Here is a 15093-nt window from a genome sequence, read left to right as displayed (position 1 = left end):
GAAGTTTTCTATTACTGCTTATACTGATTATGCAAATGGTGCCACCATCATGAGCTTGGAGAGACTTCAGGAAACAGTGGAGCACAGAAGGCCCTGTCATGCTCTGGTTTTTGAGGTCACAAAGAGTTGGACACAAATGAACAACAACCACCGTCAAAAACAAGCTATTGTACAACTTCCTGATATGGGCAGCTCACTAATTATGTAGCTTTTTATACTTGGCAGTAAGTTCTTTGACAGTAGAGCCCTTATGTTACTTATCTTTGCATCTCTCCCAGTTACATTATTAATTAATTAATATATAATATTAGCTGATAGCAGCAAGGTGGCACAGTGATTTGAGCACCGGGCCTGGAATCAGGAAGACTCATCCTATTGAGTTCAAATCTGACCTTACTAGCTTACTTACTTACTATCTGTGTGACTCTGGGTAAGTCACTTAACCCTGTTTGCCTCAGTTTGCTCAACTGTAAAATGGGCAAAACTCCCAAGTCACTTTGCCAAGAACACCCCAAATGGGGTCATCTGACTGAACAAGGTTTATACAACACTTTAAAGTCTGCAAGGCATTTAACCTATTCACGTGATCCTCACAATAATCCCATGAAGCTGGTGGTCTTCTAATGCTCATTTTACTGATGAGAAAACTGAAGCTGAGGGGTTAAATAATTTTGCCTAGAGTCACAAGGCCTAGTATCTTAGGAGAAATTCAAATACCGGTCATGATGACCCCAACTCCACTACACCATGCTTTCCCCCAGAGTACACCCTACAAACTTCTGAAGGAGGGATCCCCAGCCTATCTGAACATTCAGCAGAGTGTAAGAAGCAGTGACTGGGCAGCAGAACATCAGTGGAAGGCAGGGAATTTGTGTTACAGAGGGAGTTCTGAATGGTTTTTCTTCAAAGAAAGCTTTGTGTTACAGAGGACATAACAGTCTAAAGAACTGAGTTCTTGGGAACTGGAATTGGAACTTCACTGAATGGCTGAGACTCAGGTTTAGGCTTTCTCTAATCATCATTCCTCATACTTGTCAAATGAATTACTTAGCCTACAAGGTATCATTTTTTAAGACTTCACCCCCACCCAGCCCAAGCTTTATCCTTCTACTTTTTTGTCACTTAACTACTAAACTAAAGAATGTTGCTGTTGCATCAGTTAATAACATCCCCCCCACACACACACACACATGCACACACAAAAATGTCACAACTGCTAACAAATTGGCTAGTATTGTCGGTTGGCACAATGTTCACTTTCCTGTTTCCTGTTTTTCCTGAGAAGAGGGCCTAGTTACCTCCACAGGATCAGACCCTGGTAATTGTTAAGGTTTTCCTCTCAAGTTAAATACAGAGATATCCTATGATGCAGGATAATTGATGTTTCCCTTCTCCAGTGCTTGTGAGAGTGGGAGTACACACAGTATAAAAAGTAGGGGTATCCCGTTCAGAGTACATGTAAAAAGATGACTTATTCCTAGAAAGTTAACTTTAGGCTAATTCTGGTTAAGGAGATCTCTTACATAGTGGACAGAAAGCGGGCATGGCAATCTGAAAGACTCAAGCCTTGCCTTCTGTACTTAGTATGTGATTCTGCTAACCTCCCCTCAGGTTACCCTATAAACCTAGTGGAGAAAGCCGAGGAGTTTCTGACCTACGTTAGGGAGAGAGTTTCTACAATGGGTATATAATACACTAGTGCAACCATAATTCTGGATGAAAAAAAATTACAGCTAATAAAACAATACTTGTTTATTTCTTAAGTTCTGAATAAAATAAGCAAAATTCAAAAAAATAAAGCAACACAGAAAAATTTTATCTCATTAGCAGATCTAGCCTTTATATCAACATACACAGGAGGATAACCATGTGGCTCAGTGAAGAGAGCAGTGGACTTGGAGTCTGGAAAACGTGGGTTCAAATTCAGCCTCAGACACTTCCTTATTAGTTGTATGGCCCAGGGTAAGTCATTTAACCTCTATCTCCCTGTAATTCTTTATTTGAAAATGAGGGTAATAATAGTGCCAACTTCCCATAACTGTTGTGAAGATCAAATGAAATGATGTTTATAAAGTATTTTGCCAAACTTAAAGTTCTATGTTAATGCTAGCTATCATTATTACTGAACATCAAAGTGGTGTAGTGGATAGCGTGCTCAGCCTAGAGTCAGGAAGACTTATCTTTCTGAGTTCAGATCTGGATTCAGACACTTCCTAGCCGTGGAACTCTGGCAAGTCACCTAATCCTGTTTGCCTCAGTTTCCTCATCTGTAAAATGAACTGTGGAAGGAAATGGCAAACTGCTCCAGTATCTTTGCCAAGAAAGCCCCAAATGGGGTCACAAAGAGTTGGACACAACTGGACAACAACAGCCATTATTACTATTGTTCTTATTTAAATACATCGATATTTCAAGGATCCATGACTTGAAGGCCTTCTTTTATCCACATAAGTCACACTCCCCATTATGCCCTTATAAATTATCTTCATGAGTTACTGTGGACAAACAAAACAAAACAAAGCAAACAACCACAAACACAAAAACCCAACCTTTTGGAAAGAGGCCTCACAGAGCTCAACGGGGCTGGGCCTTGGGCAGCAGATTCCCAGCTTCCAAACCCCAAGGTCTTCTCTACTTGTTAGGGCCTGCCACAGCTTGTAACCTTCTGGCCCAGCTTCCAAGAGCTCAGAGTCATTTTGGCTTAGGACTTTAACAAAGGGTCCCATAGATAAGTGGTTAAAAAAAAGTTCTTGACTAACATCTTTGAGTACTTCAGTGAAGAAAATAAGCCATGACCCAATTTCAGTTCAGTAGATACAGACAGAGAGTCTGCAAAGACAGACTGACAATGGTTGGTTGCCACAGGTCACATGGAAGCTGTCTAAAATCCTTTGGTGGGCCACAAGTGACCCACAGGCCATATGCTGTGCAGAGCCACATTAAAACATCCCTTCCCATTAAATCCTGCAAAGGGAGATACAAATAAGCAAAATTGCAAAGCATCAAAGCTCAGGACCTCAGAGATTTATTTAGAAAGGGTCTCATACCTATTTGTTTCCTGTGGAGAAGAAAAACATACATTATCCTCTAGAAGCAGAGCTTCAGAAAGTGGCTGGTTTTTAAGTCTCGGAGGCTCAAGCTCCATTTGACACAGTTGAGCCAGCTCGGGGTTTTCACATATCTCTATTCCTTTGAGGTACTGAAAACCCTTCCCTTGTTCTGCTTTCCAGCCAAAGCACTGCAGGCCAAAACGTAGGCACAAAAAGCCACTGGCTACAAGAAGCAGCTCCCCATACCCCTAACGCAACTTCCCCTCCTTGAAACAACTGGAAGAAGCCTGCCTTCCACAGTCAGGTCAGTCAACAGATGGCATTGCTTAATTGTACGTGTTAAATATTTGTACATGCAAACTTGAAAGCTTCTGGCAACCTCTGTGCTTTCTATCTGAGCCCTTCAAAAAGGAAAAACCACTACAGTAGAAGAGAGTAGAAAGTGGATGTCCCGTTGGCAGGCTTCTCCTTTCATTTTAATATATCTGATTATATGAAGAAACTTAAGAAGACACTCTTCTCTTTGGGTGCTTGACATATTCATGTTAAGACTGAGGCAATAATAGTTCATAAAAGACCTGGATTCATTTGATACTCACAAGTTTCTAGATAAAGGAGCTAACCACAGGTGTTGGAGGTAGCACACTAAGGTAGAAAAAGACCTGGATTTGGAGTCCGAGGCATTGGGGTCAAATGTTTGCTCTGCTGCTTGTTAGTTGTGTGGTTTTAGCTTAATCAATAAGCATTTATTAAGTGCCTACTATGTGTCAGGCTTTACTAAATCATTTTTAAAAACCTTTTTATTTATAGGATAAAACAAACATTCCCATAATATGGTATAATAAAAAAGACGATTGCTCATGAAACTGCAAATCCGTTATGTATAACTTGTGATTGCTTTTAAATATATAAGAAAGTTATCATGTAAATTTCTTTATTTTCCTTTTTTCTTCCCTCCACCAGCCTACCCTAGAGATGGTTACCCTCAGACACAAATAGGTACACACACACACACACACACACACACACACACACGTGTGTATATATATATCTATATAGACAGATAGATATACATATATGATTATTCGATTTATCAGCTCCTTCTCTAGATGCAGATGGTACATCTTCATATGTCCTTTATAGTTAATTTGGGTGCTTATAAATAATATATATTAAAAACATATATTTAAATAGAAATAAATAATTAAATGATAAATAAATATTTATAGAAGTAAATATAAATACTAAAACAGAAATATTTACTGATTTGATATTGGAAGAAAGTATTCACTCAAACTCATTTTTAAAACAATATTGCTGTTACTGTATACAATAATCTCTTGGTTCTGCTATACTAATTAGTTAATTACTAAGTCATCTACCTTCTCTGCGTCTAAGTTTCCTCATCTAGCATGCATGAAGTAAGGGGATTAGAATGGGCCTGTGAATCTTAGCTGAGACTTGACGGAAGCACGGGGTTCCAAAATGCAGACTATAGGAGGGAGAGGATTTTTAAGTATGAAAGAGAACCTGGGCAGATAGGACAAAATATACCACAGTGTTCTTCTCGTACCAGGCTTAAAACACAGGAAGAGATCCTTAACAAAGTGCTGAGTCTCATAATCATCCTGTAGAAGCTACAGTGATGACACTTAAAACAAAAAACAAAAACACTGGAAAAACCAGGATGGTATTTTTCTCCCCAAACCTGAATAAATCAAGAAGGATAGATACATCACATATTTGATGCTTGTAAGAGAACCTAATGAGAACCTAGGTGGCATGGTGGATAGAGCACCAGGCCTAGGGTCAGGAAGACTCATTTTACTGCGATCAACTCTGCCCTCAGACAATGACTAGCTGTGTGACCGTGGGCAAGTCGCTTAACCCTTTTTGCTTCAGTTCCTTATCTATAAAATGAGCTGGAGAAGGATACAGCAAATCCCTCCCATATCTCAGACTGGGTCATGAAGATCTGGACATGACTGCCAAATGACTCAACAGTAAAACAGAACCTTGCCCAGAGACCTCTGCTTTCTAATCTCGAGGTGCTGGAAAGATTTAGACATTTATAATCAGGATAGAGCACACAATTGTATGGTCCAGAATTCCTCTGGCTGGGGAACCCTGTACTTACCCCATAACCCTGGAGTGAATTTGATATCAAAGAAAGAGGTCAAGGGGCTCCAGATTGATTATAGGAGTTTAATCAATCCCTATGAATATTTATAAACAGGGGCCACCTGGACAGCTTCCAGATAATTCAGTGGATCCCCACAAAGACCCCCCAACATCCCCATGGAAATTACAGAAATCAAACAGAGGAGGAGCCAGAGGGTACTTCACTGAGGACTAGTGGATATTTGGGGCTTTTCTGCTTAGTTAATTTTTTGGCTAATATTTTCATTTACACTTAGTATTGAACGGTTTCCAGACATCCAGGCATTTACCCAGTGCTTTTGGGTAAATGCCTAGGCACTCAAGGTTGAGTATTGGTCATGAACTGGTAACAGTATCTAAGTTATGACTCAGTGAATGAATTAAGATTTTTTAACAGGTCATCTTTCACAGAGTTTAAGTTTATGGCTTTCACTTCTTACTGTGTATGGTAGCTTTCACCAATTGGAACTCTACAACAACTTCAGGAACTGAAGCTAACAAAAACATTATAATCAAATTCACTACCATTTTTCTCTGCAATCTCTGGGTCATAGGAAACTATTATAGAAAGCCCAACAAAAGGAAAGTCATCCCGTATCAGATAATTAAGAGACTAAGAAATCTATTAGTTTATAAAATTTGTCAGTGCAGGACCTACATACAAATGAATGTACCACACTCAGTACTCACAGGGGAACTAATAGAAATAAATTAATAAATATTTTGTTGAATGAACTGGTATGAACAAGTAAACAGGAAGGTCAAAAAATTAGACGCAGCAAAGGATCCTGTTGAACATCTATCTCTAGAGAGGATTCAAGGGAGAAATGGTCTGAGTCAATATTCTAATGTAGACAAGACTGAATATCCATTATGGAATGGAGATTGCTACCAAGGCAACCACTTCCTGCCTTGACAGGTGAGACAAATGAAACCAAGAAATAGATAATCTCATGCCTATTACATCTCCACTGGAGGTCTCAAGAAAACAGAAGTTTTACCAAGCCACCAAAAGCAATGGCCAGCCCTAATAGCCCTCAAGTATCATAGTACCAGAACTAGGCTGCTGGTTAATATTTACAAAAACACCTTCCCCATAGGACAGAGCATCCAAGAGTCCCAGTAACTCTCACAGTAGTAGTGCAGAGACTATCCGACTGGTGACTAAGCTAACATATGTTGTACCATGGATAATGCATGAGTGAATCACCCAAATAACACATAAATGTTAGCTAGAAAGTACAACATACTGTATCCTATACATGGTGCACAGCATATAAAGCTTGCTGCAGGTGAATTTACTATATATGAACGTTGTATATCATGAATCATGTACTATATGAAATGCATTTTCTATGATTGTGATGTATCATGTCTGGTGTAATTGGCAGTGAGTGTTGAAATATTTGCCCTAACTGGATGAGTGTTTCTGCCCAAAGGACGATGAATGACAATGAATGATCAAGTCAGTAGAAGAGAATGGTGTCACAGGCAGAGGAAAAGGGGAAAAAAGATTTGATAGATTTTGCCTTAATCCTGTCTTAATGGCATTTGGAGAGAGGAGAATTACAAACTTAATCCTGAGAAACTGATGAACTGAGCGGTCAAATGATGAAACCTTTGCATAGAAAGAAACTGGAGAGTCATTTGTGGCAGGAAGCGAGAGACATTTAGATTTGAAGTGCTTCACCAGAAATAGTTACTTGGGGTTGTCAGACCCTCAACATATGTCCAATTACCACTCCTATCTCAAGTTTTACCCATAAGTTTACAGGCATATGATACAGCAATTTGGAAGGAGAAAAAATAAAACTCTTTTTCATAACATAATTCACCAAAAATTTTAAGAACAAATTTGAGAAGACCAAAAACGACCGTGCCTTTTCCAATTTATGGTGATTCCATTTTACTTTTATAGACAGCAAAATATAAATTATTCTAGTTTACAGTGCCGGGGGAAAAGAACCCAATTGTACAAAAGTATTCATAACGGTGCTCTTTGTTAAACAAAGTGCTATCAGTTGGAGAATAAATGAACAACTTATATGAGTGTAATTGAATATCATTGTGTCATAAGAAAGGCTGACTGCCAGGGATTCAGAAAAGATTTGTATGAACTGATGCAGTGAAATGAACAGAAGTAGGAAAACAACGTATACAATGACCACAATAACATAAAAGAAGACAGCTTTTGAAAGGCTTCAGAACTAACCAACACAATGACTAACCGAGTCTTTAGAAGACTTATAATAAAGCGGGTTCCCTGCCTATTAGCAGAGAAGTGCTGGACTAAAGTGAGGGATGAAATATACATTTTCAAGAAGGGTCAGTATGCTGATTTGTTATACTTCATTAAACGAATCTGTTACTGGGGAAGTTGGATTTCTATTTATGAGAAGGGTGAGTTGATGGGTTTTGATGGAGACACACAAAAAGAAAGAAACCATCAATAAACATTTAAAAATATAAAGAAAAAAGCAAAAAGAAGTTCAGACAAGGACACAAATGGGGCAATTTTGTTTCCACTATGTTAATTTTAACACGTTTCCTAAAAAGATCACAAGAGATGTTAATATGCAACCTTTTTTCATGTTTGTATATTGAAATGTTTATGTGTGCTGATGATTAAGTTCCTAATTTAAAAAAAAAACACATTTTAAAAAGTTTACAGCACTGGGTTTAGTTGTTCTTTCCTTATATGTCTTTACCATAATTCCTCAGTAATTAAGAAACTATATGATGTCTTATCTGAACCAAAAATTTTAAGTTTGACAATTCAAATAGAAACAGTGGTCTCAGGGAGGTGCGCCAAAATGCAATTTACAAAGATCCGCTTATATCTCTAGTAGATCCTTTCTACTCACGTGGTAAAATGAGTTACTTCATCACAGAGTAATCATTTGAAGACAACTATGAAATTAATTAGTGAACTAATCATAGAGAGCTAAGAAATGGGATATACCATTGTTGATAATAGTAACAATAATAGCAGTTACATAGTGTCGCAAGGTTTGTATAGGGTTTTACAAATACGTATCTCATTTTATCTTCACAACAACTCTGAGAGGAAGGTGCTATTAATATCCCCATTTTACTGTGGAGAAAACTGAAGCAGATAGACATTAAGTGACTTGTTCAGAGTCACAAAACTAGAATATGTTTAAGGCAATATTCACACTCAGGTCTTTATGACTCCAGGTACTCTATCCACTGCACCACTTTCCTACTTCTATATAATTTGGTGGTGGTTCAGTCATTTCATTCAAGTCTGACTCTCTATGACTCCACTGTGACAAAGATACTGTAGTGGTTTGTCATTTTGCTTCTCCAGATCATCTGACAGATGAGGAAACTGAAGTGAATAGGGTTAAGTGACTTGACCAGGCTCATACGGCTAGTAAGTGTCCAAGGCTGCATTCGAACTCTGGTCTTCCTGACTCCAGGTCCAATACTCTATCCATTGTGCTACCTAGCTGTGCTGCTTCTACATAATATCAACATGCTATTCATATTGGTTAATTAAAATGATTATTTTTTTAAAATAATTCACTGAGTCAAATGAAAAGCAATTTGGTTTCCATTAGATACACACAGATAAAAAACTATAGGAAAAATACAAAAATTGAATCCATTTCTAATTTTATTTCATTTCTCCTACCTTGCAAAATCGGATTTCATACTTGAACATATTGATGAGTTTTGTGTTTGATCTACTAGCCTTAAAGTTACAAATAGCTAGAAAATATCCTGTCACAGATGTTTTTCATGCTCTAACACCATGCAAAAATAACCAGTACAGCTCTCCAAATATCAACTCCCTTTAGTTACCATACTGCAAAGGAAAGCTTTCATGTTCTGAGGTAGGAAAATAGTCTTCCTATCATTTTAAAAATTTCTAATTTAATATTTAAGTATAAAATAAATAGATGTAAAATAACAATAATAAATTAATATATATGATTAATATTTAAATATAAATCTATGAAAGTGATGCAAAAAAGGGACCAAGAAAACAATAAAGAATTCAGTACAATACTAAATCATAAGCTCCTTGAGGGCAAAGGCTATGTGATGTTTTCATTTGCAAATTCCCAGTGTCTAGATTCACTCAGTGGAATGCAAATTAATATAAGAATGTTTTTTAAAACCATCTGTGGAATGACTGGCATTATGAAGTAAAGAGACAAAACTGATCTCTCTTTTTTAAGCAAAATATGATCATCACAGAATAAATTATGAATTCAAATAGAATAAAATTATACTAATCTGGAAGCCTAAATTATAAGCAACCCCTTGACAACCATCTGTCAGAGAGGTTGTAGAAAGGTTCATGTATCAGGTAGGCACTTTCATCAGGTGACCTCCAAAATCCCTTCAAAATCTGAGATTCTAGGATTCCAAAGGAATAGGAAAACCCAATCACAGATTTCTTTGAACATGCAATTTTACTGTGTCCATTATATGCTAAACCAACAAAATAATGCCAAGTAAATGTTCTGTGAGGCTTGTTTTAATGAGCATTTAAGAATCTACAAAGCATGCAAAAATGATTGCTCCTAGGGAGCGGGGTTTGTAAAAAACTTTGAAAAGGTTTTGTGTTCTTAAGTAAGCTAAATATTGTTTTCATGGACAGTACAAACCATATTTAACCTTAGAAATGAGATGGGGGAAATCCTATCTAAGACATCTTGGGATTAAACATTCCTAATCTACTTCCTCTACCTTCTTTCATTCATCAATCAACAAGTGTTTACCATGAATTAGGCACTTTACTAAAAGGTAGAGATTCAAAGAGGGCAAAACACTCCCTGTTCCCAAGGAATTTAATGAACACAACATGACCAATATATGTACATACAAATAGAAAAGCTAATATCAAAGGGGAAAGTACTAGCCACAATGGGGACCAGGAAAGGCCTCCTGCAGAAGGAGGAGATGTAGCTGAGTCTTGAGGAAAACAAGTATTTCAAGAAGATGAGGTAAAGGAGAGGGCATTCCAGGACAAAGGCATAGAAATGGGAGATGGAGAAAAATGTGTGAGGAACACCAAGTAGACCAGCATGTCTGGATGACAGTGTGTAATGTTGAGAAATGAGTAAGAACCAGTCTCTTCTGCTGGTTCCTCATCTGTTTCACCACCCCTAAATGCAAGGCCCTAGTCCTTTTCTAGTCTCCCTGTTCACTTCTAAATTCTTGACTTCACCAGCTTGATTTCACTGTGGAGTTAATTATCATCTCTAGGCAGGTGACTCCCAGATCTATACATCCAGACATAGTCTCTCTCCTGCGCTCCAGTTCCTTATCTCCAACTACCTACTGAATATTTCAAACTGGATGTTCCACAGGCTTCCTGAACTCCTTATGTACAAAACTGAACTCTTCATCTTTTCCATGAAGCCCGTCTTCACTTCCAAACATTCCAATTTCTTTCAAGAGAATTACTATCCTCCCAGGCACTCAGATTCACAGTGTTGTCTTCAAATATTCACTCTCTCTCACCCCGTGTATCCAATTCATTGTAATATCTTCTTGATGTTACACAATATCTCTTGTACCATACATTAATCTATCTCTGTGCATATGATATATATGTAAATACACATACACACACACATACACATGTACCTGTCCCCTTCTTTCTACTTACATGACCCCCACCCAATTTCAGGCTCTAATTATCTCTTACATGGACAACTGTAGCATCTTTCCTGATTTAAGTCCCTCCCCCCTACATAGAAAAGTAAAATAGTTGAGCTATTTAATGGAACTTTTGGGATTCCAGAACTAATTATTTCTGTGCAACCTAAGCTTAGTCATAACTTCAATCTCAATATCACCCCAAAATGTTGTGCCTCCTTGATCCATAACTCTAAAATTCCTCTTTGACCCAGTTCCTGATCTCTCTTAAAACTACTATCAGCTTTTATTATAACTTAGTCACTTGGCCCTTCCAAGTAATCTCCATGACCCCACGCAGGCCATGACCCTTGCTCTGTTCACTTTTATTCCTTCAAATCTTGACATTAATTAGTTCCACTTAACATTGTGTTCTATCCTTGAATCCTTCCCCTAACTGCTCTGTTGTCATTCATCCCCTTCCAAATCTCAGTCCTTGATCAGCACTGCCTACCTAGCCTTTTTCACTTTTGTCTCGGTTCTCTAGATGCTGGAGGAGTCACATAACCCTGTTGACTAGGTCCTCTATAAATTTACGCTACCCACTTAGCTGTGTCATAACTGCTGCATACAGGCCCTTCATTCTTCCCTATCATAGAAGTCACAGCTTTTATTCCAAACCTCTTCTTAAACCATCTATACCACTCCAACTAACCTCAGTAGGTTGAATCTCAGTAGAAGACCTCACCTTCTACTTCAGTAAAAAAACAAAACAATTCTGAAATTTTCCCTTTCTAATTCCATTTTCTTCCCATTTCTCCATATCAAACCTCCCCATTTCTACACATGAAACCAGTAGCTGACCCTTTCAGTTCTAAATCTGTGAACTTATGACTTAGGTCCCATCCCCTACAGATGGATGGATATACTCCAAGGTTCTTTTCTGGCCTCTCTTCTCTGTCTTATCTATACTCTCTACAGTATCTCATGAGCTACCATACTTTAATCTATCTCTATGCATATGATACATACACACACACATATACATGTAAAATATATATTATATACATACATATAAATGTATATTATATATGTGTGTGTATACATATATATCTCTATATCTGTATATATAATTCTCTCTGTACATATATATGCACACACATATATACATACTATATATACACATAAGTGTATATAAAATATAAATATGTGTGTATATATACATATGTGTGTATATCTATATATCTCTTTCTCTATGTGTATACATATCATTCTCTCTTGCTCTCTCTCTATATATATATTTATACATGTACACACACACACACACACACACCCCTATCTCCAGCCCAGCCCTTATCTCCTTCTCAAACTCCAGTTGCTCATTTACTTGTCCCATAGACATCTCAAACTCAACATGATCAAAACAGATGTCACTACTTTCCCTTTAAACCTCCCCTTCCTCTTGGCCTCCCTATTTCTCTCTAGGGTAGCCCCATCCTCCTAGTCACCAGGGATGCAATTCCATCTTCAACTCTTCACTCATATTCACCTGACCCATACAGTTGCCAAGCTTTGTCAATTCTGTTCCATAGCTATGTCTAGTAACTGTCCTCTTCTCTGTATTTATTTCTCAACCATCCTAACTCTGGCCCTTATTAGCTCTGTCCCAGACCATTGCAATAGCTTCCTATTCAGTCTCCCTAATTTTACACTCCCCCCATTCTCATTTACCCTCCATTCGGCCACCAAAGCAACATTCCTAAAGCACGTTTGAACATGTCACTCTTCCTCTCAATAAACTCCAGCAGTTACATATTATCTCTACGATCAAATATAAACTCTTCCGTTTGTCATTTAAAACCTGGCTCCAATTTGCCTTTATAAACTTATTAGACTTTATTCCCCTTCACAGAAAGTAGAGTTCAGCCAAAGCAGGCTGCATGCTATTTCTCCCATTTAACATTCCATCTCCCATCTCTTTTATTTCCCACAGGCTTTCCTCCGCGCCTGGAAATCACTTCTCCACCTCCTCCCTTCTACCTCTCAAAAGCCCTAGTTTTCCTCAAAACTCAGCTCTAGTCTTACCTTCTATATGTTTATGAGGCTTTTCTTGATCCATCCAGCTGCTAGTACCTCTCTCCAAAAATAACCTTGTGTTTATTTTATATATTTTATATTTATTTTTATGGTATGCATTTATGTTCTACTTATACTTATTTTTCAAATATATTTTATTTGAAATTTAAATTAATTTGAAATTTATTTAAAAATTTATATTTTATCTTTTTATTTTATATATTTTATACTTATTTCATGTATATGTTTTCTTTACCAATAGGATGTGTTTCATTTTTGCATTTGTAACCAATAGGCATTTAATATACAAATCATGATTGACTGGTTGAGAGAAGAGGATGCTCATAATAACAGGTAATGTGAGAGTCAATGAAAGCCCGATTTCTAAAATATCTGTGCAGAAGTAAAGGCCCACTTAAGATCAGGTGAAACACATTTGTAGATAACCTAGCAGTCATCTCATTTCGATAACTTCCAGCATATTGCTTTTTGTTCAGATGTGATTGGGTGGTTATTGTCCTTCATTCTCGAAGAGGACCCAAATGACACCCCCATGATAAAGTGAAGTTTCAGCGTGTCCGACTGTGGCCAATCAGACCAATACGAGCTTGGAATGCTCTGTCACAGGTTGGCCACAGATAGTTCATATGAACTTTTGGGGTGGATACTCCAAATTTGCATATCCTACGTTTACTTTGTGCTGTCTTAATTCTGCTCTGCTCGTAGGGCACAGCACCCTTTCTGATGTGGGCACACCATGCTGAGCAGTCCTGCGCTAGTGTCTCCCATTTTATACTTTGTTCAAATATGAACAAAGAAGGTGGATGGTAGAAAATATTCAAGGTTGACCACTGGTAGGGCAGAAATGGCACATCAAATAGGTCAGAAATTCAAGGATAGAAAAGTGACACTACTGAGATGTCTGGCAATGAAAATAGCTGGATCAGGGAGAGGCTGGAAAGGGCTGACAGAATAGAACAGGGAAGAAGAAGAATTCTTCCATGATGGGACATCTCTCTAACCATAAAATAAGTAATTATGTACGTATTCCTTTCCCATGGATTCTGATGGTATCTACAATTTATTTTTAGTTCTATGCAGTCTGGGGAGCTGATGCTCTATTACTGAAGGCTCCAGTGTCATGGAAATCTCACCTGGACTTCTGAATCAGCATCAACATGTTGCAGCTGAAACCAAGTATCTCTGTTATGGTACTTCTGGAGGTCTTCCTTCTGTATAGCCACTTTTCCTAAAGGCAAAAGAAAAGAAATATAACAGATCATGAATCTACCAGCTTGAACCAGTTTCATTAAGAGAACACTTCATCCATTCATCATCTAAGATTATTTATTTTAAAACAGAGACACCAATTAAACTACTTGTTGTCTCATAGGTCTTCATTTTCTCATGACCTGGTTTTTCCAAAACTCCAGTGACATTTAGGTTTCAAAAACTTTACAAGGTAACATTTTCAAGGTACAAGCTCTTCCCATCTTTTTCACAAATCCTAATACTTTAATTAATGACCCCTCTGACTGACCAAGCTTCCTAGTAGTTGATTGCTATGGAGTAAAAAATAATATTACAATGTCTTAAATTTAAGAAATTCTGCACATTTCTACATGGTGTTCAAAACTGCACTATATATTATTCTTTCATTTATCCTGAACATATCCCCAGGGAGAGAAGAGAAAGGTATTATTATCATCCTCATCTTACGGATGGGGGTGGGGGAAACTGGGGGTGAATCGCTATAACAAGAAAGCACAAAGTAGTAACTCGAGCTTGTTTATGAAGTTCATCAGCTTGGCTCATAAACTGCAGCCTAAAGTTGAGAATGAGGCAATAATAAATTATTTGTTTCCCACATAGAGTGGTAAAGCATCTGTGTTCCATGTGCCAGCTTTCATTACTTTCAGGGTAGTGCAGTTATCTGCATTTTAAAATAAATTCAAGTCAGACAGAATTTTTAGGACTGGGGAAGGACATGATTCCCCTTAAAATGGTTCCTTATTCTCATAATTTATTTGGTCATCATAGCACCTAGAAGTAGAATGCCATATTAGGAAGGAGGGAAAGGGCAGTTGGGCATAGTGGAGAAGACACTAGATTCAGAGCAAGTAGTCCTGGTCTTTGGCTCCTGCCAAAATTGTGTAACTCAGTAAGTCACTTCATGTCTGAACTTTCTTCA

At 37.7% G+C, this 15093-nt stretch overlaps 1 protein-coding gene and 1 long non-coding RNA gene across 4 annotated transcripts in view; one reads left to right on the top strand and one right to left on the bottom strand.

The window, feature by feature from the left end:
- RASA3 (RAS p21 protein activator 3) overlaps positions 1–15093 on the bottom strand; it is a 283743-nt gene that overhangs the window by 115158 nt on the left and 153492 nt on the right. For all 3 annotated transcript variants that reach the window (XM_072621862.1, XM_072621863.1, XM_072621864.1), the window contains exon 4: positions 14057–14151. In XM_072621862.1, coding sequence (XP_072477963.1) covers positions 14057–14151 — 95 coding nt within the window. The remainder of the gene's footprint in view (positions 1–14056; positions 14152–15093) is intronic.
- LOC140512628 (uncharacterized) lies at positions 3286–14062 on the top strand. The gene is made up of 3 exons (XR_011969859.1): positions 3286–3354; positions 13198–13256; positions 13994–14062. It is a non-coding gene; the product is annotated as an uncharacterized lncRNA (long non-coding RNA).

Source organism: Notamacropus eugenii, chromosome 6 (assembly GCF_028372415.1).
Source record: "Notamacropus eugenii isolate mMacEug1 chromosome 6, mMacEug1.pri_v2, whole genome shotgun sequence".
Classification (NCBI taxonomy): domain Eukaryota; kingdom Metazoa; phylum Chordata; class Mammalia; order Diprotodontia; family Macropodidae; genus Notamacropus; species Notamacropus eugenii.
The sequence above is the reverse complement of the archived record's forward strand: the minus strand, read 5'-3'. Positions and strand labels throughout refer to the sequence as shown.